The 24,619-nt window shown below is 38.6% G+C and overlaps 1 protein-coding gene across 5 annotated transcripts in view; it reads right to left on the bottom strand.

The window, feature by feature from the left end:
- Positions 1-24,619, bottom strand: part of NALCN (sodium leak channel, non-selective) — a 318,959-nt gene that overhangs the window by 238,403 nt on the left and 55,937 nt on the right. For all 5 annotated transcript variants that reach the window (XM_077855055.1, XM_077855051.1, XM_077855050.1 and 2 more), the window contains exon 7: positions 16,231-16,385. In XM_077855055.1, coding sequence (XP_077711181.1) covers positions 16,231-16,385 — 155 coding nt within the window. The remainder of the gene's footprint in view (positions 1-16,230; positions 16,386-24,619) is intronic.

Genomic DNA, 24,619 nt, shown 5'->3' with positions numbered 1-24,619 from the left:
TAGTCACTAGTAGTTTCAAAATAAAGTAATATAACTCCCTGGGCAAATATAGCTTATCTTCTATTAGACACACATGAGTAAGAATTGCCTAAGAACCTTTATTTGTTTTATATTTAGGTAAATCCCGATTAGGCTTTTTTCTTTTATTTTCATTTATTTATTTATTTTTTTACTTACTTGCTAAAGCACTGACATGGTGGGAGAAGGCATATGAATATTTGCTGCAATTAATATGAAGATTAAGAACCCCAGTTTCAAACCATCAGGATTTAATTAACCTCAGTGCTCAATCCCTACTGTTGCTTATTTGCAGTCCCCACTCTCCCCCTCATAGATTTTGTCTTTACATAGCAAGTGCAGAGAGATAGTTTTACCAGGCTGCACAGAGATTAGTATAAAAATTCAAAGGCAAAAAAGAACAATGATACTGACATAGAATTTTGTAAAAATTAAAAATTCTTGTACATACTTACCAAATTTTAAGAATTCATGCTGAAAATGCATAAAGTATATTTTTGAATATAAAAATAGGTGTGCATGATCATATCAGAGAAAGAAAAACTGCATAATTATGAAAATTATCATATACATCATATATAAAATAAGGCTTCATGTCAATTTGCTGGACTATGTTTATTTAGAAACTTCCTTCCTTCATCCTCTTGACCCCGTGCCCAACCAACACAAGGAAACAGATGAATAAAGCAAAATAATTTTGGAGTGCATAAATAAGCCCAAAAGCAAGCCCAATATCCAGCGGGCAGAGAGTGTGATAGAACACAGAATGAGAGCCATGAGCAGAAGCTGAAGTCTAGATGGGTCACAGATATATACTCAGAGTCAATATGACCCTAAGGGCTGGGGGCTGGGCTTCTGCTGCTATTGGAGGACAGGAGGCTGATACTGAGCTGAGGTGTGTCTGAAAAGCTGGAAGTTCCACAAAGGCTGCTCTGCATTTTAAATGGAGACCAGAAGAACACTGCTTTCCTGGTCAGGCAAGCAGAAAGTTGCTGGACTTCTGTCCAGATCCACACAGAGGCCAAGAGTCTCCTAAGAGACACTAGGACCCCAAACCTGAGCCAATCAAAGTGTATATTCCAAATTTACACTGTCCTCTACACTACAGTAGCTCAAGGGTCTCTCCTCTCTCCTCCCACAAGCCACAAAGGTAACATAAGGACTAGTCCAGAATTGGTTACTAATCCTGGAATTCCAGCAACACTGACCTCAGATAGAAAGAAAACTTCACTGGAATTGCACTAGAGCCAAACACACTACAAACCATTGAAGAAAATCAACTATTACAATGGAGAATTAGAAGATGGGGAAGAATCATAAAGAAATTCTAAAGAAGGAGCCTCAGTGTCCATCAAAAGATGAATGGATAAGGAACATGTAGTCTATATATACAATGGAATATTACTCAGCCATCAGAAAGGACGAATACCCACCATTTGCTTCGACATGGATGGAACTGGAGGGTATAATGCTGAGTGGAGTAAGTTAATCAGAGAAAGACAATCATTATATGGTTTCACTCATACGGGGAATATAAAAAATAGTGAAAGGGATCATAGGGGAAAGGAGGGAAAATGAGTGGGAAAAATTAGAGAGGGTGACAAAACACGAGAGACTCCTAACTCTGGGAAATGAACAGGGGTAGTGGAAGGGGAGGCGGGCAGGGGGATAGGGTGACCGGGTGACAGGAACTGAGGAGGGCACCTGACAGGATGAGCACTGGGTGTCATACTACACGTTGGCAAATCAAACCTCAATAAAAAATATATATATTTAAAAAATAAACATGTTTAAAACGTTTAAAGAGATAAATGGTTAGAAAGAAAATGGTTAAGAACAGAGCTATGACATAAAATAACAGCCATATCTGAAAACGTTAAACAGAAAATCTAGATAAACAGGTTGTAGATGTTGGGACAAAGAGTCCCATGAATAAGGTGGATAGCAGAGCAGACACACTGAGGAAGAAAATTATCCAGAGTTCAGCAAAGAAGTTGAGGAGGAAAATATGTAAAAAACTTTATGAGATATGGAAATGATACAAAAAGATGTCTAATGGAAGGGTAGAGAAGACAAATGCACTAAGTAGAGAGAAGTTAGAAGTTAGAAAGTTAGAAGACAGAAGTTAGTAAGCAAAATCTACAACATGGGAAATGGAAGAAGGTTTAACAAGCTGTAATCAGTATTCTAGAAAATAAAGAATAGAGAGAATGAAGAACAATACACCAGGATTTGTAAAGATAACACCCAAAAATCTCCAGGAAAAAAAGGCATGAGTCTCCTAGACAAAAACAAAAACAAACAAACAAAAAAAAAACCCCTACTAGAAAAAAGATGAAGAGCCTGCCTAAATGTAAGTAAGGCCATAACATTGCAAAGACAAGCAGTAAATCTTAAAAACTATCAAAGAAAAAACACAGATATGTTAACAACAACAACAATAACAACAACATAAAAACAAAAACACTAAAGTACTACAATTAGACTCACAGGAGGGTTGTATTCCAGAATACAAGGGAATGATGTCAAAGTTTGGGGAGAAACTAATTACCAACTAAGAGTTCTCTACTCAGTCAAGCTATTAGTAAAAAATAAGATAAAGACATTCTCAGAAAAGTGGATAAGAAGGAGGCATATCTGACCAGGAATAAAAGGATGGCAGTACACTTAATCTATGTCATTAAAAACCTTCTTTAACAAAAGCTAAAATAAAAACTTAATTCTCAAGCCAGCATTTTCGATCATCAGACATAACAAAAGCTTTGGTCTCAGAGGTTAGGCAGATTGTATAAATGTGAGAAATGTTGGATACAAGGCAAGTGGGGGGTGAAGGAGAGGATAAGACTTGCAGCAAATTAGAGCATTCATGCTTCATTTTCTTGTACTCATCCTCAACAAAGATGTGTGGGCACGCACACCGGGGCATGCGCTCTTGTACCTGGCCCATAGCTGCAAGATCTACCACAGTTAAACACCAACCCTTTCTCCCAGCTTTACTTCACCTTCATTTCTCATTTTATTTTAACATCTCATTTGGGGGAAGGAATTTGGTTATAGTGACTTACATCATTATATTTCAGGCCCTGGATGCCTTAAATACATAACAAATGTTCGTTGAGTATCTTATTTATGAAAAAATCTCCTTTTCTATCTATTATGAGAATGTATTCACCAAAAATTCTCATACTTTCATGAAAATGGGAACACGTCCCACTTTTTCCGTATTATCTAGAAATGAATCTGATCAACAATAATTTTCGTAATGGCAACTGTGGTAGTTATCTTTGTTCTAATAGTGGCGACTAATATTTATTAGGCATTTAAAACTTATTTTTTATATATTTATTTCTATTTTATTTGGTATCTTTATCTTGGTATATTAAGTATGTTTTAGTATCTTCAGGTTCATCCCTGAATCCCAAGGCCTAGGGGCATGGGAGCTGAGGAGTCCAGGAGCATAAAGGGGAAGAGAGGGAAGAGACTTCTTGTCTCCACAATCCAGTGGCCTCCCTCAGGGTAGACACCAACTACTTTCCCACAGCCCTGTGTGGCTCAGGGTAGAAACCCATTTTCAAGGGCCACAGAGTTTTCCCCTCAGAGGAGGAGGCTCTGCACTTGTCAACACAGTTTTGCTAAGCAGGGCTCAGGTATTAGAACATGCAACCCCAGGAGAGGTAGGAGTCAGCCCTCCTATGACCTCATTGGCCTTGAGGGAAGAGCTGGGTAGGGCTTTCCTACATGGCATTATTCCTTTTTAGTCTAGCCGATTAGTTGGTGAAATTAATTTAATTTCATAGGCTGTCAAGGGAATTCTGTTCCACTGACTGCCATGACCAGCAGGGAGAGTGTCTTTGACTGTCAACACAAGACTTCTGTGCTAGTCTGTTCACATTTGTTTCATGTGAATATCTGGCATAAGGCAGATGCCGTTTAATTTCAAATGAGGAATGAACTTAAAAGCCAGGAGTTGTATCTGAATTTTATTTAAATTTTCTATCACTAAGTTGCCACAGAATGACTTAAAAAGGCAGTGTATGTAATATAAAATTCATATATGATCAATATATGATCAACCTGTCCTTGAGTATATAAAGGGCTCATTGAGCATTAGAAAGTACATTCCAAGAAGTACAGGGAGCTTTGTTCCTGCTTGAGGCTTCTGGGATCTGATGAGTTAATTGGGAAGAAAAGGGTAAAATGCAAACAGACACACACACAGGCACACAGACACACACACCAGATGTGGGAACCAAACAGAATGAAGCATTAACTTCCATGGACAAACTGTCACAGTTCAGAGAGAGGAGGGGCAAGTGTTGCTGAGGTATGGGAAACTGCATGAACACAGGTCCTGCAGGGTGGGTCATGTATTGGTAGGAGGAGGCATTCCAGGGAAAAAGGGGAGGAAGGAATGTAAGGAAAAGAAAATGAGCAGCTGGTGTTCAGAAGAGGACAAAATACAATATGGCATCTGCTACTTCTTTTTACTTCAATATGTTTGCATATCAAAAGAGAATCCTTTATGCTTTTTAAAATTCACTCTCATACAATAAGATATTAATTCTCATAATCTTTTTGAGAAATAAAGATAGGGGCACCTGTGTGGCTTAGTGGTTGAGCATCTGCCTTCAGCCCAGGGTGTGATCCCGGGGTCCTGGGATCAAGTCCCACATTGGGCTCCCTGCATGGAGCCTGCTTCTCCCTCTGCCTGTGTCTCTGTCTCTCTGTCTCTGTCTCTCTCTCTCTCTCTGTCTCTCTGTATCTCTCATGAATAAATAAATAAAATCATAAAAAATATGCATACCCTTCGACCTAGAAATTGTCCTAGGAACCTATTTTAAAAAATACAACACATGCACACAAGATATATATGTGTGTATGTGTGTGTGAGCATGTGTTCAACACAATTAATCACTGTAGTCAAAAACTGAAAATCATGTAAATGTCTATTAGCAGGGAGACAGTTAAAAGCATTTTATTAAAAACCATGAAACTGATAAAGATGAAAGAAGGAAGGAAGAAAGGAGAAAGAAGGGAGGGAATTATCTGTGGCAGAATTTATTACTTTCATTAAAACCTCTTATGCTATTTGGAGTATTATTTTTGTCATCTACAAATATTTAAAATGTAACTATAAACATGCTGATTTCTCGGAAACCACTAAATATTTCCAAAGAATATTGTCTTCCATGTTCAGTGTAAAAAAAAAAAATCATGACTTCTGCCCTCAAAATCCACTTTTAAAATCCCTTCTTTCACTGTGCGATGGCAAATCCCTCCCCAGCTGTCTCTTCTAAATCCATTCAAAAAGAACTCCTAAGTACCTGCTGGACGCCAGACTATGGATATCCTTAAAAATCACGTCTGCAATTTCTATCTTTAGACCCCCTGCCTTCCTAATATTCTGAATAGTATCTGCATATCTAATTTCAGTTTAAGTAAGTCTGTGACCCTGTTTGAGAATCTGATGAAGCCTTAGTTCCTTTAGAAATCCTCAAGCACAAGGGGGCTTGGGTGGCTCAGTGGTTGACCATCTGCCTTCAGCCCAGGGTGTGATCCCAGGTCTTGGGATCAAGTCCCACATCAGGCTTCCTTTGGGGAGCCTGCTTCTCCCTCTGTCTGTGTCTCTGCCTCTCTCTCTGTGTCTCTCATGAATATATAAATAAAATCTTATTAAAAAAAAAAGAAATCTTCAAGCACAGATCTTTGCACATAGCCTGAGAGCATTTACTGATGCCTGGACCCAGGGATAAAACCTCTGTACTTGACCAAAAGCTTTCACAACTATTCCTCTTGTTGAAGCCTCATGATTTTGTCCATTATTTAACAAAAATATATCAGGTCTTCCTTGTCCTGTGACAAATGAATTCCTTCAGAGGGCAAGTATAGAATTGTCAAGGATTCAGGTAAGCACTTTTGGTTGAATTCTGTTACTCTAGCTCTCTCTTCAATATGTGTTTTCATAAAAATCAATAAGTAATTCCAAGAGCAACACTGCACAAAAAGATTAATGCAGGGAAAACAGGTCTTTGGTGCTTTTCCACAAAGTATTATAAATCTCAATTACATATATTACAAATTAGTCTTTGCTGTGTCTTTTTGTAACTGCAATAAAAATGTACATTCTGCAATAAATCATACTTATAGATAAATAACGACTTCCTTTCTCTATTCATTTGTAAAGTTTTCTTCTGATATCACGTACTGCAGAATGAAATACAGTTTAACATCATTTAAATCTATGAATCAATTTTTAGCAGCATCATCAGCAAAGTTCAATTCACATTCTTCTATGATTGGAGTAAAAGTCATTTTCTTTCATCACGTTTTATGGCCATATTTAGTATCAGATTTACAGGAGACAATTATGAAAGTAATGGAATGCCAATAGAAAAAAATGGGGGAATTTTAAAGTAAAGCAAATCCTGTATTAAAACTGAAACATTAGGTCAGAATAGGTGGCTTTATGAGCAATCCCATTTCAGCAAGAAATGGGGTAGTTTCGAGCACAGAACACTACGAGTGAGGAAAGAAACCACTGATGCTATTTCTCATCAATATTTGATAAAACTGATTTATGACTCATACAGAGAGCTTAATCTGTACCTTGTCGTCAATACCACCCAAAGTCAAATAAGGAAAATACCACAAAGTGGATAACAGCTAAAATATATTTTCTGTTGGAAAAAAATATCAGTCCCAAATTCCAGTATCAATAATAGGCTTCTTCAGAAGTGACTTTTGAGTATATGAGAATCTGGCAGACTACAGTCACTGTGAATTTTTTTTTCATTTTATTAAAAGGCTCATTCACCTATCATCAAAAAATTTTTCAAAGATTATGAGTCATCACCTTAAATTTGTATATGCATCCCAAATCCACATAGTGACTTCTGTGATCCTAATGACCTGTAGTTATAAAGGCCTAATAATATTTTAAAGAAAGCATATAAGGAAAGCTTTATGATTTTATTAATAGAAAGGACCAATAAGGTAAATAATTTTTACATCATATACCTAATAAAGGAATTAATATGCATTTTCGAAATCACTTTAAGTAAACTTGTTGGTTAATTTGCAGTATTTAACAAGCAAAATTGATGGAACTCCTGGGTGGCTTGGCGGTTGAGCATCTATCTGCCTTTGGCTCTGGGCGTGATCCAGTTCCAGGATCAAGTCCCACATCGGGCTCCCTGTGGGGAGCCTGCTTCTCCCTCTGCCTATGTCTATGTCTCTCATGAATAAATAAAGTCTTAAAAAAATAAAAAGCAATATTAAATCTCAGAAAGAAAGTTAATTAATGCACACAGCTATAAAGTACATATAGAAAGCACATAAATCATAATGGAACTTTAAATTTACCTCAAATAAGTGTGAACCTGATTGCAATATACCAAATACCATATTTCTTATTTCTTTTTTTAAAAGATTTTTTATTCATTTATTCATGAGAGATACAGAGAGAGGCAGAGACATAGGCAGAGGGAGAAGCAGGCTCCCTGTGGGGAGCCTGATGCAGACTGATCCCAGGACTCCAGGATTACAACCTGAGCCGAAGGCAGACATTCAACCACTGAGCCACCCAGGTGCCCCATTTTTCTTGATTTCGATGTTCTCTCCCACATCTCTAGCATCTGTGTCTATCATCTCATTTTGCATCAAAAGCATACTTGCTATTTTTGCTGCCACTGCCTTGAATCTTTGCCCAAATGTTGATAACTCGGTAAATTATCTTGTAAAACTGCACTGTCTCGGGCAGCTGGGTGGCTCAGTGGTTGAGCATCTGCTTTTGGCTCAGGTTGTGATCCCGGGGTCCTGGAATCGAGTCCCACATCGGGCTCCTTGCAGGGAGCCTGCTTCTCCCTCTGCCTATTTCTCTGCCTCTGTATGTCTCTCATAAATAAATAAATAAAATCTTTAAAAAAAAAAAACTGCACTGTCTCCCAGGTATATTCTTTCATATGTCAATTCTTACATAGAAATCAGATTTATAATGTGCCAACTCTGTCATATAGCATGCCAGGAGGGCGGGGAGAGGACAGATGGCAAGCCAGAGACCTGCACTGAGTGGTCCTCAGTTTGCCCAAGGCATCACCATCACCCTCCTTCACACTTATCCTTCTGTCCCAGAGACGTGGTGATGGGAGGGGAAAGCAGCATGTCTGGTGGATTGTCATGCTGGAGGACATGTCCCTTCCTCTATCATAATGAGACCCTCTAATGAACCAGCTGTCCTGAAAAGCCATGAGGAATGGCAGTGGCCCACTGCTGACTTCACAGATCATGCAGGCTTTGACCTTAGCACTTGGGCAGCAAGACTTGGCTCCCAACTGTGGCCCATGTGTGACTTTGGGCGAATCAGTTCTTTCTCATCTTATTCTCCTCACTTTTAATTGAGGATAATGACACCTTACGGGTTTATTGTGAGGATGAAAAACCTCAGATAGCAAACGTTTTGCCTGGTGCTAGATACATAATAAGTAATCGATAAATGATCGCTGTGCTTGTCCTAAGTTATGACAGTAATTACAATAATAAACATCATCTGTGGGTAATTATTCACCATAAGAACATAGTGTTTGTTATTTCCTGGCTTTACCTTTGACTATTGCATATAAAGAATAGGGAAAACAGTCCACTACATTCAGTCCAGGTAGCATTAAAATCATGTATAACTCTTTTTTTCTATTAGTTATTTTCAGAATGTCCTGTTTATGGTTTGATTTTGCTAATGGACTTCCTCTATCTATATTAATTATTTCAATCAGATTTAGTTTATTATGGATTTTTACAACTTTGGGCTTCTGTGTTTTCTTCATGTGATTCTGAAGGTTAATGACAAGAAATGTCTGATATCTATTTACCTCCTAAGTGACTTCTCAGGATGAATTTTATCCTTATATGTCATTTCCTGGGTTGTTCTATCAAAACTAAACCTGTTTTGATCACTTGGGTGTATACAAATCTCGAATTGTAAAGCTGTACACCTGAAATTTACATAATAAAAATAAAAATAACAAAGAAATAAGTAAAAGAAGACAGTCAACTTCTCTTCCCTCTTGGAAGCCACACATTATGGAACAAGTCTGATCATAACTTCATTCCAATTATGAGAAAACACCAGATAGAACCAAATTGAGAGACATTCTACATAGTGCTTCTGAAAGCATAGTCATGAAAGACAAAGCTGACAAACTTACAGATTGGAAGAGATTAGGGAATTAACAACTAAGTACAATGTGGGATTCTGGGTAGGATCTGAGATAGAAGAAGATCATCAGTGGATCAACTGGTGAAATTTAATAGGATGTATACTATAGTTAATAGCACTGTGTCACATTAATGTCTTAGCTGTAATGAGGTAGTACAGTTGTATAAGAAGTTACCATTCTGAGAACCCGGGTAATGTGTAAAAAGGAACTCTCTGTGCTATTTTGTCACTTTTATGTGCATCTAAAATTAGTTCAAAATAAAAAGTTTAAAAAAATAAGTAAAGACAGGAAAAAAAAAAACCAACAAAAAACTCTGAACATGTTTTGTTTTTACCTGACTGTTCAATGAATGGAGAGTTCAAACCTGAATAGATTTGTACTCATCTGCTGTACCCAATTTCTTACCTCTCTTGAAAGATCATGACAAGTAAATTGCCAGTTTAATGGCATTTGCTGTGATTTCCTTCCCACGTGTGATAGATGTGTTGTTGCTTTTTTTCTAACTGGCATATCACATCTGTTGGGATAGTTTCTTCTGTACCTACTGTCTTACCAAAGATGAGTGATGCTAACCTTCTACTACAAAATTAAGATTACAACTAACTTCGCAAGGTATTCTTTTAGCTTTATTCTTAATTAAACATTGATCTAAACTGTAAAAAGTTTGCAGGAAATGGTAAGTTTTAGTGGGAGTCTATGAATCAGGAGAAGTGAGTTTAGCCCTGCCTCTGTGAGGAATTCTCTAGAACTCTGACCTTGTTCACTCTGATGCTCAGTGGCCCTCTCAATAAAACTGTGTGGGTGAACCAAATGACTACTATCTTTTCTAGTCAAAATTCCTCTAGTTTCAACTTTCAGTGCCATTGCAGAAAATCACAATGTCTTAGACTGCATGCCTCCCATGTTGATAAGCATGTGGAAACAGAGAGGAAAGGAGACACTGCCTGAAAGAGGGTTTAGTACTCAGAAAATGGAAGGAAGTAAGACACATTTTCAAAACCAGATACTTTAATGTAGTGTTTTGGTTTCACCTGTAGAGTATAGTGGTTTTGGGTCTCATCTGTCCCCAAACCTTTTTACCATGTGCTTCACCCCAACCCCCACTCTCACTGCAATCACAAAATGTGAAAGTCTGCTAAACAGATTCTGTGATCTCCAAATATGTCCTTCCAATAATGTATATTCCTCCACAGGTTTGGAATGTGGGGAATATGTGATGTCTCAAGTAAACAGGCAAACATCCTGGAAAGGATTGCATTAGTTGAGGGTCTAAGAGTGGGTTGCAGGAAAGGTGCCCAGAAATAAAGATGGAAACGTATTTAAATGGAAGAGAGGGCCAGAAAAGCAAGCAGCATCTCCGTCACCATTTGGTACAGGGATTTACGGAAGGACAGAAAGTAAACCACAGAGTGACGAGGACGATGCAGGAAATAGCATGGCAGTGGCTTTTGTTCAGTGAGCCAAGGGATGCTTTTCTGAGGTCTACAGAAGGAGGGCCTATTGGCAATCTGCCTAAAGACAGGGAGTGGCTCAATGTGAGCTTGAAAACTCAAAGGCACAGGGATAAATGAAAGTATAGGCATGGAGCTCAATGACACTATAGAAAATTCCATGGCATGGCTAAGTATGGATGAGATTCTAATGAGAGAAAGGACAAAAGGAAATATATTTCTAAGAATAACAAGAGAAGAATAATTGATTAATGAAGACAAAATACTGCCAAAAATTGGCCCTCTGGAATTCTGTACATTGATCAGACTGAGATAAAATGTGGGCTGTCAGTTAATAGGAACATAAAACAAGGTGAAGTACATCTTGTCTCCATCCCCCTCTTGCTCTGAGCAATCTGAGTAGGCATAAGGGAATAACATGAGACATGGCTATGCTAATCCGAAAGCATGGTGCTCTGCTCTCTTATTAAAGCTGTCTTTTCTTCCTCAAATAAGAGATGCATTCCTATTTTGTTAGTGCAGCTCAATTTCTGGCTCATCGTGTGCTCATTCTGTGCCAAGTGTTCTAAGCACAATGTCTCAGTCACTTCTAACATCAATCCTACAAGAGAGGTATATCCTTTACGCCATCTTACAGATAAAGACATTGAGGCAGGAAGAGGTTAATTACTTTTCCAAGGTCACCACATTACTATATAGTATGACCAAACCCCAAGGTCATTATCTTGAGCTTTGAATTTTTTCTAAAATAGGTGATTTTTTACTTTGTAAGGCATTCTTGTGCAAGTGCACATATACCTCTATTATATGATTCAGATGTTGCACAAAATGATACACTTTTTATTGCTGAGTCTAAGGACACTAACATTACTACACTACCTCTCATGATCTTCTTGTCTCTCCTATGCGACGGTAAGTTTCAATATTTAGATTATACCCTGTAAATACTGAAGTTGTATTAGCTTTGGTTTTTATGGTGAGTAGATACCAGAGACTAGGCTTGATTGGTTGAGTGTCTTCATGTAAAATGAAGTTCTCTGAATTCTTGGCTTCTTCAACAGTAACTCAAATGAGCTGGACACATTATTTCTCTGAGGGCTCTGTGAGCCCTGTGTCCTCATAGCCTAGACTTGAGTTCTGACACAATTTCAGTTGTCTCTGATGGCTTCCCTTAGAACTGACTGGAGATCCTGGGTTCCCCTGGGGCTACTCCTGTTTGAGCGTTGCTCGGCAAAAAAAGAAAAGGAACCGACTCGATAATTTTTCCTGGATGCCCATTGGATGCTTTCTTTAACTCTGAATTCCAGAAACTTTAGTAAGAAATGCCTCAGTGTTGATTGTCCTCTGCTCATTTACTGAGACAGTTGTGCCCTTTAAATCCATTTATTTAGGTTGTCTTTTTCTGCAATTTTAAAGATTATATCTCTTGCATATTTTTTCAGTTTTAAACATACTGAAAAATGCATTTCTATAGACATGGTTTTCATTCTTTTTGATTGTTACTCACCTGTGAAATCAATTTTAGAGGGCCAGGTATTTGTTAGGTAGCACTGTGGGAGAGAGAAAGGAGGTTTTTTTTTTGTTTTGTTTTGTTTTGTTTTGTTTTGTTTTGTTTTTCTAAGATAGGTGTGTTTGTGTGTGTACCAACCACAGCTGTCTCAGTCCAGGTGCTCATAACTGTGCATGCACATTAGAACACCTTTGAGCTCCTAAAAACCAGCTATGCCTTGGATCCTTCCAAGGTTTTCATTTAACAGGTTTGGGTGTGGTGCTTGAGAATTGGAGTGTTTTAAAAGACTCCCCAGGTCATCCTAAGGTGTAGGGTGCCTTGTATTCATCAAGGTTGGTGAGGTGCCTTGTATTGCAATTGTGCCTTGTATTCATCAACACGGGTCAGCATCATCAGGGTCCCTCAGACTGAGGGTCTATCTTCTTCTTTACTTCTCTACCAATTGCTTGTAGGAACAGGGGCCTCCACTTTGAGGTGCCACATGGAGTCCAGGAAGGTCATCCACACGCTGATTCCCAGACTCAAACAGAGGACTGTTCTGATCCTCTGGGAATATTCTTTATTTTAGAATGTCAGCATTCTGCTGGCTCTGCCTGAGGTCCCCAGTAGCCAGAACCCTTTCAGGAAGTATTCTGTTAGACACCTGGTCTTCTGCGATGTGTGGTTTATTAGTTACAGATTTTTCAGAGTCCTTGAATATGAAAATTGCATTTCTGTTTCTCAGTCTCCTTGATGTTTGATGATTTTAGAGATGTTAAGGTGTCTTTACTTTGCTATTTTATGATTGGAGCTCTGTGTAATTTTTCTACTTTAATGGCTCTAGCTTTTAATATATTTTGAAAATTCAGCTTCTCAACATCATCAATATTAAATTTTAGTGAGACACAAAGCAACTTATAAATGAACTTTTATAAGTGAATTAAAATTCAATATATTGTATGACAATTTGATTAGTAAGAAGAGGAAATGTGCTCCTTTTAAATTAAACATGCTTACTTAGATATAAAGTACATTGGTCAAATATATATCCACAATTAGGCTATAATTATTTTAAATTCAACTGCATGCAAAAAGAGATAATCATGTATGTCTAAGAGAATAATTTCTTTTCCTCATTTTTTGGGGAAAATTTTATTTTGTTTTCATAAAGCCTTTAAAGATGATCTAAAATATCACAATTTGTGTATCTACAGAGATGCATTTCAGCCTGAACTATAGTGACCATTTAAAATTTTTTTGATTATAGTACAAAGTTAACATTTCATTATGTAACCGTTAGTCATACAATGGCACTGAACTCAAGCATCATTTGAGAAAAAGAAGCAAACAGATCAAATTAAGCTTGTATAGAAAAGCAAGTCATGAGGAATAGTGAGTATTGCCAACAAAAAGAGACAAAATGGGGAGAAAGAACAACAAGAAAACAACTTAATTCTCTATTATGGCTCTATATCCTAACACAAACATGACTGGTCACCATTAAATTCAAAAGGACATATACTTTGTTCAGTCCATTAGTAAATATTTATAGAGGCTGGCAGTGCACCAGGCCCTGAAGACATGAAGATGAAAAGATGTACTTCCTGTTTTCAAGGAGCTTAAATCCTTGGGAGATAAATGTGCAAATAAACAGTAAGATTATTGCCTTAGTGGGGGCCTGCTGCCCCCAGGGAGGTTCTCTCTCTGAGTTAGGCTTCTCAAGCCAACACACTCTATGAGGAAACTCTCCCGTAATGAGAGTACCCTACATTGGTTGAAGTGGTTATAAGTCATAGCAAAGAAAGTTGAATCAACTTGAATATAATGCAGCATTTTGAATTGAGACACAATTGCTGCATTCAAAATGGCCAGGAAGTGATTTGGTTAAGAAACATGCTTCGAAAGGACTGGACGTTTCTGTGCAAGGGCAGCCTCACTACTGAATGCTGGCCACCCTCCATCTAAGACATGAGGACACCCAGTTAGCCCCTAAGAGAAAGAGTTAGAGGCTCTAACAAGCCATGCATTCTAGCTGCATCTCAGCTATTAGGATTCCTGGAGCTTGTTCCATCAGTTTACCAAATCTATATATCCCATCTCCTATTCTACACCTGTGATTTCCTGCTCATCCCTGAAAGTCATTGGTATAATGCATAAAAGTCCTCTGCTCGTAGGAGCCGAGGGGAAGAATGTAAGATTGATTACAAAGCCAGATAAGTTTAAGAGAGTACAGCAAATTGAAATGCTTCCACATCTGTTGGCTTCGAAATTTTTTGACATTAAGAAATTATATCATTGGCCAAAGGGATGAAAGATTATCCGTCTAAATTCAATGCTGGAAATCCACCTCTGAGGGATATTAAAATATAAGAATAACAATTTAGGAATGTTATTTGCAAAACTCATTTTTTCAAGTACCAACTACTTGTTTTTCAGTATTCTCTTCTATCCAAAGGCTGTAGCTTTGTGGTTTAGTTCATATACCAGAAAAGCATTCAATCAGTGCAAGACCTTCACATATTCTTTCTGAAACTCCAGTACTTGGCCCAGAGCTCATTATGCCATCCTGCATGACACCATCTGGGAACTGCTATGACTGAAGGCCAGGGTGAGAGGAAGATTTATTAGCCACTGTTTCTGATGTGCAAAGATTGATTGGCTAGGTTCATAGCAGTTGCCATCAGAGTTGACAGGAACTCATGCTCTCTTCCCAGGCCATGAAATCCTTCATTGTACAGCTGCCCACTGAGATATGAAACCACACCAAAAGTCACAAAATAGATTTGGCTTCCAAAGGAGTATAGCTATCACCCTGTTACACACTGAGATTTTTCTCTAAGACCCTGGCTTAAAGTGTCTAGAACTCTCTTAAATGCATCTGGGCCTTGAAACTTTAAGGAAAAATTGTTTGTTTTTTTCAAATGATTCTGATAACAATTCTGTTATGGACTTAATGTTTGTGATCCCCCCAATCCCAAATCCACATGTTGAAGTCCTAACTGCCAGGGCCATAGTATTAGAAAATGGGGCCTTTGGAAGGTTGATTCAATTTAGATAAAGTCATGAAAGTGAGACTCTCATGATGGGATTATTTCCCTTACAAGAAGAGGCCAGAGGGTCTTCTCCCTCTTCCTCCCTCCCTCCCTTCTTCCCATTCTCTTTCTCTCCACTCCCACCACCATGTAAGAACATGGTGAGAAGACAGCCATGTTCAAGCAAGGATAGGGGCCTCACCAGAACCAACCATGTTGGCACCCTGATCTTGGGACTTCCAGACTCCAGACTGGAGAAATGAATTTATGTTATTCACACCACCTGGGCTGTTATTTTGGTATGGCAGCCTGAGCTGGCCAAGACAAATACTCAAAGCATAAAACAATTGTTTAGAATTCCATGTTCTTTTGTTTCAATAATGAAATTTGTGCAACTTGCATGGAGTTGTAATAAATGTAATGATATCAAATAAACAGCATATGCTACGTACTTTCATTACTATATATAATGGCACATTTCAGGACTTCACAGGACAAACCAGAAACAAATGCATACATTTGAGAACATCATATCCATGTGTAAGCACTTCCCACACATCTATTATACAGTTGATGGATATTCATTAAGTATTTCCTTAGCTGTCTTCTATTCCAGAAAGCTCTTATGCATTCTTCAATGGCTACTTTTTCAGAGATGTAAAACTTACCTTGCCTACTGGGGTACAGTTACATGTGGAAGGAAACCCAAGTCTTATTTATCTTTGAATCAACAAGTTCTGAACCTTGCTCAATGAAGTATTTCTAAGTACTATAATTAGGAATCAAAATAATCTAAAATCAGGGATCTTTAACTCTATACAAACACTGCTGAGTAACCATCCAGATAAGCAGGGTGTACTCTGCAGACTGCAGGGTGGAATATATTACCATCTAGGAGCACGATTAAAATCTTTAATGCTATATAGCCAATCTTAACAGAAAATATCAATCATATAAGTATTCTCTCCATTTCACAAACATTGTAAAATAGAAACTGAAAATGTGTTTTAGCGGTAAGACAGACAGACCTATCTCATTAAAGCCACTGTAGCCCAGCTCTTGCCTGCTAAGTCCCAGGTCTTCCAGGTCCATGCATTTAAATCCTGGGGGGCACTGGTAGCCCTCCTCCAGCTCTGGTGAGCAGTGCGTATCTGGGATAGCTAAGCTATTCCAGGTTACGTTTCTGTGGACAAATTACAAAAAGGTTAGTCAATTTCGACAATTGTAAATGTTGATTAAAATGAATAATGTAATCGCCCTTCACAAATAGCTGCTTCATATGGACACAGATGTAAGGTTCCTGATTACGAATGGTATTCATAGCATTGATGAGTGGTAAACATCCTCAAATGTTATCGATTCATCCTCACAATAGCACTTTATAAGACTACTATTACCAATATTGCTTTTGTCATTAAGGATCAAGACCCAGATAAACAAAGAAAGAATTTTCCTGTAAATTTGTAAGGAATGTTAATATGCTTGGGGCTTCCTTGTTATTCACAAAATGCTTAACCTAACTGTGGGCACATATTTTACTTCTCCACTTCTAAGCAATAGTAAATGATGACAGTCATTTTCCATCTGGTACGACTACTATGAATCTCATAAATGACACTAGGCCTTCTTCTGTGTTGGCAGATGTGCAGTTGAGAAAGGAAACCAGACAAAAAGGATGAGACTGAAGGAACCAAAGGGATAGCATTGGAAAAAGAGAGATTATGGGGTGATTTAGTGACAGCTCCAGGAACATGAAGGTCTTTTAGGTGGATGATGATATATCCCTGTTTCATCATTCTGGAGGGCAAGGTGGAGATTAAATTGACGTACAAGGATTTAGATAAGTAATGGCTTTCTTGGGAGCGAGTACTGGTCATCAGTGGAATGATGATTGTGGAATCTCATTCTGGGCTGACCTTTAACTGAATGGCTGAATAGCTGCTGTCTGAGGCAATTCACATGGCTTGTGCACTGGCCGAAGCTTAGGCTAGACAACTTCACAAGCCTTCTAAATCCATGATTTTATTAAAAGTCATTTCCCACTACTTCAACATTTCTAGGCATTTCCTAAGTAGGGACCATCCTCAAGACAATCTCAGGCCCTCAGCTTATGACTAAATCGAGGCAGACAAGTTGGGTCATATTTCTTCTTTAATGCTCTCTTATATTCAATTGGCCACTTCTTTCCCTATACATAATATGCTTTCTCTAGAGTCTGAAACCAAACTCTCTGCGACCCCTTACCTGCTTGAGGCCACCATGCACACACACATTCCAAGCTCTACATGCACATACTCCAGGCCTGGTGACACCTCACCCACTTCTGTCTCAGTCATAAACAAAGTTCTAAAAGCCTCACCCACATTTCAGATATCCCAAGTGTATTCCTTCAGGATTCTGTTAGAGGCAAGGACATAACCTACTGGCTTAGGGAAGAAGTATTTAAAGAATTGTTCCCTCTAGTCATATGTTAAGCTTCTCTTTTGGCCTCACATTCAAAACTCAAGGGGAAAGTTCTCACTTGGAAATTACCACTTGGCTACATCAGAAAGACATGATTTTAGGCAGGTACATCATTTATATGCTCCTCATTTCACCATTTTATATACAGGTCAAGTAAGTATCCATCTTTGCTTACATCTGATCTCTTTCTCATGTGAAACCCACACATTACGGCAAAGTGGTAAGGGGACTGGACTTCAGGGTTTCAGAACAAGGTTTTCTGGGTTTGATCCCAAGATCTGCCAATTACTGGTTGTGTAATTTTTTTTTAAGATTTTAAAAATTTATTTGTTAGAGATGGGGGGGGCAGGCAGAGGGGGGGGCAGAGAGAGAAGCAGGCTCCATGCAGGGAGCCCGACAAGGGACTTGATCCTGGGTCTCCAGGATCAGGCCCTGGGCTGAAGGCAGCGCTAAACGGCTGAGCCACCCGGGCTGCCCAGGTTATGTGATTTGAATAAAGTTCTAAGTGTTTCTTCAGTTTCTTCGTCTGTCAGCTAGGCAAAGTAACCATATTTAGAAGCAAAGCCTTGTGTGAAGATTAAATACAGGAAACCAAGGAATGCACTTCAGCCTAGCACCCAGCATGTACAAAAAAGAAATGCTCAATAATAACAATAATGCTCAATAAAGGCTTAACATAAACAATGTAAGCAATCATTACAATAATAAAATGATGTAGCATACAATTCAAACACATGTGAAAACACAACAATAAAGATGTGTTAAAAGAACAGGAGGGCAGCCCCGGTGGTTCAGCAGTTTAGCGCCACCTTCAGCCCAGGGCCTGATGCTGGAGACCCGGGATCAAGCCCCACGTCAGGCTCCCTGCATGGAGCCTGCTTCTACCTCTTCCTGTGTCTCTGCCTCTCTCTCTCTCTCTCTCTCTGTCATAAATAAATAAATAAAATCTTAAAAAAAAAAAAAAAAGAACAGAAGGAACTCAGGCACATGATGCCAACAGTATTTTGTTCACAGGATTCCACAGCTGAAAGAAACTTTATAAATCACCCAAGTCTCAAGGAAGGTTAAGGTGCAGTTCAGAGAGGGAAGCCCATCAAAATCAATATTTTTTTTCATTTCTCAGACTTTAAAAAGACAACAGCAACAAGATCTCAGAAAATACTGTCTACATGAAAAAGTTTCAGAAAACATCACCTTTCAGGTATTTGGGTAGGAAACTGGATTCTAGGGCCAGTCTGCTGGAAGTGAATTCTAGCTTAGCCTTTACTCCATGTGTGACCTCCCCTATCTGTACCTCAGTTTCTTCCCCAGGCGATGGCAGGAAAATGCCTATCTCTATCTCCCAGGGCTCTGGCAAACCAGTAGTGACTTACATTTGTAAGGTACTCAAATTGGGCACTCAGTAGACACTAAGTGTGAGATGTTACCCATTGCTGAAATTTGTAGACTGCTTAGATTGGAGTCCTGGTGTGTGCTGTCTCAGTTTCCATATTTCTAAGCCAGGGATAGCCTTTGCATCTACTTGTAGGAGCGTCTTTTTTTTTTTTTTAAGATTTATTTATTCATTTTAGAGAGAGAGAGAGAGAGAGTCCAGAAGCAGAGGGGGAGAGGAAGAGGTCAGATAGAGAGGGGAAACAGATTCTCCACTGAGCACAGAGCCTGAGTGTGTGTGTGGGGCTTGATCCCAGGACCCTGAGATCATGACCTCAGCTGAAACCAGGAGTCAGACACTTCGCCGACTGAGCCACCCAGGTGCCCCTGTAGGAGTGTCTTAATGATTAAATGAGCTAGGGTACAACTCTCAGAATAGCACTGGGAAAAAGTTAATCACTCAACAACTGTTAACAGTTATGCTTATGCTTTTACTGGTTTATAAGTATTACAATATTTTTTCCTTTTTATTCCATTTATTTATTTTTCTTTTGTATTAACACTGATTCTCATTTTAAGCACAACCCTCACCAAACAGATACAATGTTGAAATCTTTTGGCTTCAGAGGCAGCTGATTTGAAACATATTATTTTTGCCAACATCAAGCTATTAGCAAATGCTTGTTAGAGACACATTTATTAGCTGATTAATTGCCCTGGAACTCATGTATCTAAAACCACATGATGATTACTCTTTTTAAAAGTGGAAATAAACATCAAAGTTTCAGAATATATATTTGCTATTTATCTTAGTTTCATTGTCACACTTAACAAGATTCTTCTAGATTTTATTCTTATTTGTTAATGTTAATTATTTCCTTGTTCATCTTCCCTCAGATATTCATGATAAAACAAGAGGCTCTCTGGAATCAGGGAGGCTAGAATTCTTGCTACAACCAGCCAAACTCTAAATATAGACAATGATTCTTCCAGCCCTAATAAATATTCACTCATGCTTAAGTGAGTTTCAAGACCTGCATTCCTTACTCCCAGTTGGATCTCTTGAAAAAATTATCTACTTATAATCCCCCTGATTTAATTTTTAGCCTATTTTCATGATCTCTAATCCACTGAACTTGCTTTTGTTTATTTCCATGTGCCACATCCAACTGGAACATTTTCAGTTTTTATCTTCTGTGATTTCTGAGCAGCATTCCACATAGTTGTTTTGGTGGTAGCCAGAATAACAGCCCCATAAAGATATCTGCATCCTAGTCTCTGGAACACGTGAATATATTACGTTATAGGTGTGAACAAGGCTAAAAATCTTGAGCTTGGGTGATTATCCTGGATTATGTGAGTGGGCCCAACCTAATCACATGAGTCCTTGAAAACAGAAAACCTTTCCCAGTTGTGGTTAGGGAGAGAGATTCAATGTTGCTGACTTGGAAGATGCTAGTTTTGTCCCCATTTCTCAGGTCATTCTCATTTTCCATCTTCTCCTCTAACTGGCCCTCAGTCCTGAGTTACTCTGAGCTTAGTCCTTAGCCTCTTCTCTTTTTTCATGATGTTCTCTTCCTATGCAGACAAATCCATTTTCGTAGTTTCAATTCTCTCTCATTCAAGGTGTCTTTTAGAGTCTCAGAGCTATGAGTCCAACTACCTATTAGATGTCTCCACCCAGCTACACTCCATGTGTCTCCAACTCTACACCTCTTACTGAGCACAGACTCCTTCATCAATATTCCTTCATAACAAATAGCATCATGAGACTTCATTCAAAGTACTGAGTAAGCTTGAGATTGTGGAATCTCCTTGATATCTAACTTCTCCTTTAACTCCCATAACTGGTTGTCATGTGTCTCTAAATATCCTCCAAAATATCTTTTGAGCTCATTCAGCTCCCACCATCTCCACCTCCACCTGCACCACTATCTAGTCCCATAACTGGTCATCCTGTAGCCACTCTTAGCACCTTCTGATCTGTTAGTCACAGAGCATATAGACAGACTTTTCATAATCTCAGACGTACCTGAGGTCTGTCTTGTGCCAAATTTCATCCATAAGATCCTGAAGGATCTAGCTCCTCCCCTTTCAAGTGTCCTAGCATCCAACCATGGTGGCCTTCTCCCAGTTCTTGGCATGCTCCTCCTACTTCAGGACTTTTTCCTCTGCTCAGACATCTCTCTGGCCATCTTAGCTTGGTTAACCCACCTTTCAGCTTTTGGACCCCAGCCTGAAGGTCAGTTTCTTAGGGAGAGCCACTCCAAGTCCCTCAGACTGGGTTAGGCTTCTCGCCATAATTTATTATACTTTTCATTTCTGGCATTTGAGAAGTGTGTAATTCATGTTTGAGTGGCCAGCTGTTCATTGGATGTCTTCCAAACTCAACTGTTCCCTAGTGTAACTTCCAATTCCATATATTCCCTAATACATAGTCTGTGATGGTTAAATTATGAGTGAATTTGGCTAGATTATGGTACCAGTTGTTTGGTCAAACACCATGTAAATGTTGCTGAGAAGGTATGTTTTTAGATATGATTAACATTTAAATCAAATGATTTTGAGTAAAGCAGATTATTCTACATCATGTAGGTGGACCTTATCTAATCAATTGATGGCCTTAAGAAAAAATACTGAGGTGTTCTGAAAAGAATCCTGCCTCCAAACTGCCTTTGGATTCCAGACTGCAACAATAGCTCATTCTGAAATTTCCAGCTTGCTGGCCTGCTCTGAAGATTTTGGTCTTGCTAGCTCCCACAATCACATGAGCCAAATGAATCTCATTGGAGTGTCTGGATGACTCAGTTGGTTGAGTGTCTGACTCTTAGTTTTGGCTCAGGTCATGGTTTTGGGGACCTGGGATCAAGCCCCATGGCAGGCTCTGTGCTCAGTGCAGAGTCTGCTAGAGATTCTCTTTCTCTCTCTCTAAAATAAATAAAATCTTAATAAATAAATAAATAAATAAATAAATAAATAAATAAAGAATCTCATTGCTTTCTATATACACATCCTATTGGTTCTGTTTCTCTAAGATCCTTGAGTAATACACAGTAGATGCTATCATAATTACTTTTTTGGCTAACTGAAGGAATGTGCCTTTCCACCATTATTTAAACCTATGGCAAATCTATTTATATGTTTGTTTGCTTGTAAAGTAACTACAGAGGAAATTCTTCAACAATTGGATCCTGTTGTTTTTATACAATTTTTAAGTGTGATATCTGAAAATTGGCATGGATTTTCCATTTTTTTAAACTCTGGCTTTAGTAGTTTCCACGTTTCAAAATGAATGCTGGAATGCTTTGTAGCAGTTAATTATTTTTCAAAAGACATTATCTGCTTGGCATATGCTTTAATTTTTTTTTTAATAGAGGCCAGGGGACAGGGGCAGAACGACAGAAAGAGAATCTTAAGGAGCTCCGAGCTGAGTGTGGAGCCTGATTCAAGGCTTGATCTCATGACCCTGAGATCATGACCTGAGCCAAAATCAAGAGTCAGAGGCTTAACCAATTGAGCCACCCAGGCACCCCTCTTTTTTAATTCCTAACAAAATATCCTATTTATAAATAACATTATGTAGGAGTTTGAGATCTAAGAAAATATGTTTTGAACTTGTTGCTAATATTGTATATTACAGTCCCAAACAATACCTCAGTACTTAAGAGTTGTATGGTTTCCAGTTAATCATTACTCCTGCCAGTAGAGAACACTGATTGAGCTGTGTATCAGAACACAAAGATTATCATCTCAGTTCAGTGATTAACCAACTTAATTACCTTAGGCAATTCACTTCGATCATCTGAGCCTCCGTTTCTTCATTTGTAAAATGAGAAACTTTTCAGCTATTATTAAAAAGCAATTCCCACAATGACTTCATATTCACACCTTCCTATTTTTTAAAAAAGGTAATAATTAGAGGGAACCATGTGCCCATTGTGTTCTGTTCTCAGCTATCCACAGGACTCATCAATGCCAAATGCAATAGCTTAAGACATTGTGTTTAAATTGTTCTCTCCATTACTTGCAATGTCATCTCTCTCTACTAATATCAAACTGCTGTCACTGCTTGCTGCAACACACTTAGTTTTGGCCTTTTGAACTACTGTCACTTATGAACATAAATATGCTTATCATTACTTAGCCCCTTTTCAGGAAGTGTTTTCCCCATATTCTTACTTTATTTCATTTGTCCATCCATTCATTCAAAATGATTAAATCTGAAAGATCTATTCTATGCCACACAACATGTTAAGAATGGAGATGACCAAAAAGATAATCCCAAATCAGAGCCTTTACTAGCTAGGAAAGTAATGACAACAGTAAAGCATAATGAGCACTCTGAGAGCCAGCTACCAGCTCCTAGCATTACAAGAGCATCAAGTAGAAACATCACACATAAAACTGCAGGTGGTAGATGATGAGCACGGGGAAGAGCTTCCAAAAGGGTCATTGCTTGGAGTGACCACTAAAGGATCAACAGACACTCGATTTAGGGCGGATACACGCCCTGGCATCCTGGAAAGTAGAAATGCCAGAGCCCATGTTGTATGTGCACAGGAGAGAGAGAGAATAATGTTTTTACCCTTTCATTGGTAGGTGTAGCTATTCACAGCATTTTCTCAGGGGCTGTAAACAAGCACCTGTTACCATACCAAACAATTTTCAAACTACATTTTCAGTGATTGGCATATTGGGGAAAAAGACAAAAATCTGTGCTACCCCCAAACTGACACAGTGAGTCTGCTATACTTTGAACTGACTACAATCTGTCCCTCGTCTGAGAGACTGGCTAAAAGGTCAAAAACACTAACTTACAAAAGAAGTCATTACTTAAGTTATTTGCAAGATTTTCACAAAATATACTTATGATAATTTATAGTTAGATAGATATATGGATTTTTAATTATATATGTATATTTTTACTGTTTTCCCTTGAAGAACTGAACATAAGCAGAACAATGAGTTCTTGTAGCAAAATTTGGTCCATTTGGTTTAGAAAATATTCATAGAGGCTCAGCTACAACAAATGTTGTTTCTGAAGTTTGCATTCCATGAGGAGACTGTCAGTGATGCAAAGAAGGAGGTACGCAGCATAGCAAATCTATGTGCAACAGATAACACTGTACACCTAAGAGCATTTTGTTATTTACTACTTCAGTAAGTTTCTCTCCTATTTATATTGTATGTTCTCAGGAAAAGTCATAGAGGAATGCATTTCTAGTTAAACCCATGGAGTGAATCTCTCTCTCTCTCTCTCTTTCTCTCTCTCTCTCACACACACACACACACACACACACACACACAGAGTTTTTGCACCCTTGATACCTTAGGGCATTGCTTGCTTCATTCTTAGTGGCAGGCAGAAAAACAAGGCTCGTTTTCTTGCTAAAAGCTTAGACCTGCATTTAGAGGTGGTCCGTTTCCTGTGCTGACAATGAACCTGTTCTGGCGGCTACCCGCCTCTTGGGTTCATTCCAGAGTATCATCTGGCTTCATTTTCACTCCTATTTGGCCTCTGCTTTCAGGATTAATTAAAAGCTCTTACGAATTGGCCTGGCTACTGCTACTGCTGGATGCTTT

The sequence above is a fragment of the Canis aureus genome, chromosome 17 (genome assembly GCF_053574225.1).
Source record: "Canis aureus isolate CA01 chromosome 17, VMU_Caureus_v.1.0, whole genome shotgun sequence".
Lineage (NCBI taxonomy): Eukaryota > Metazoa > Chordata > Mammalia > Carnivora > Canidae > Canis > Canis aureus.
This window is presented reverse-complemented; position numbering and strand designations above follow the sequence as displayed.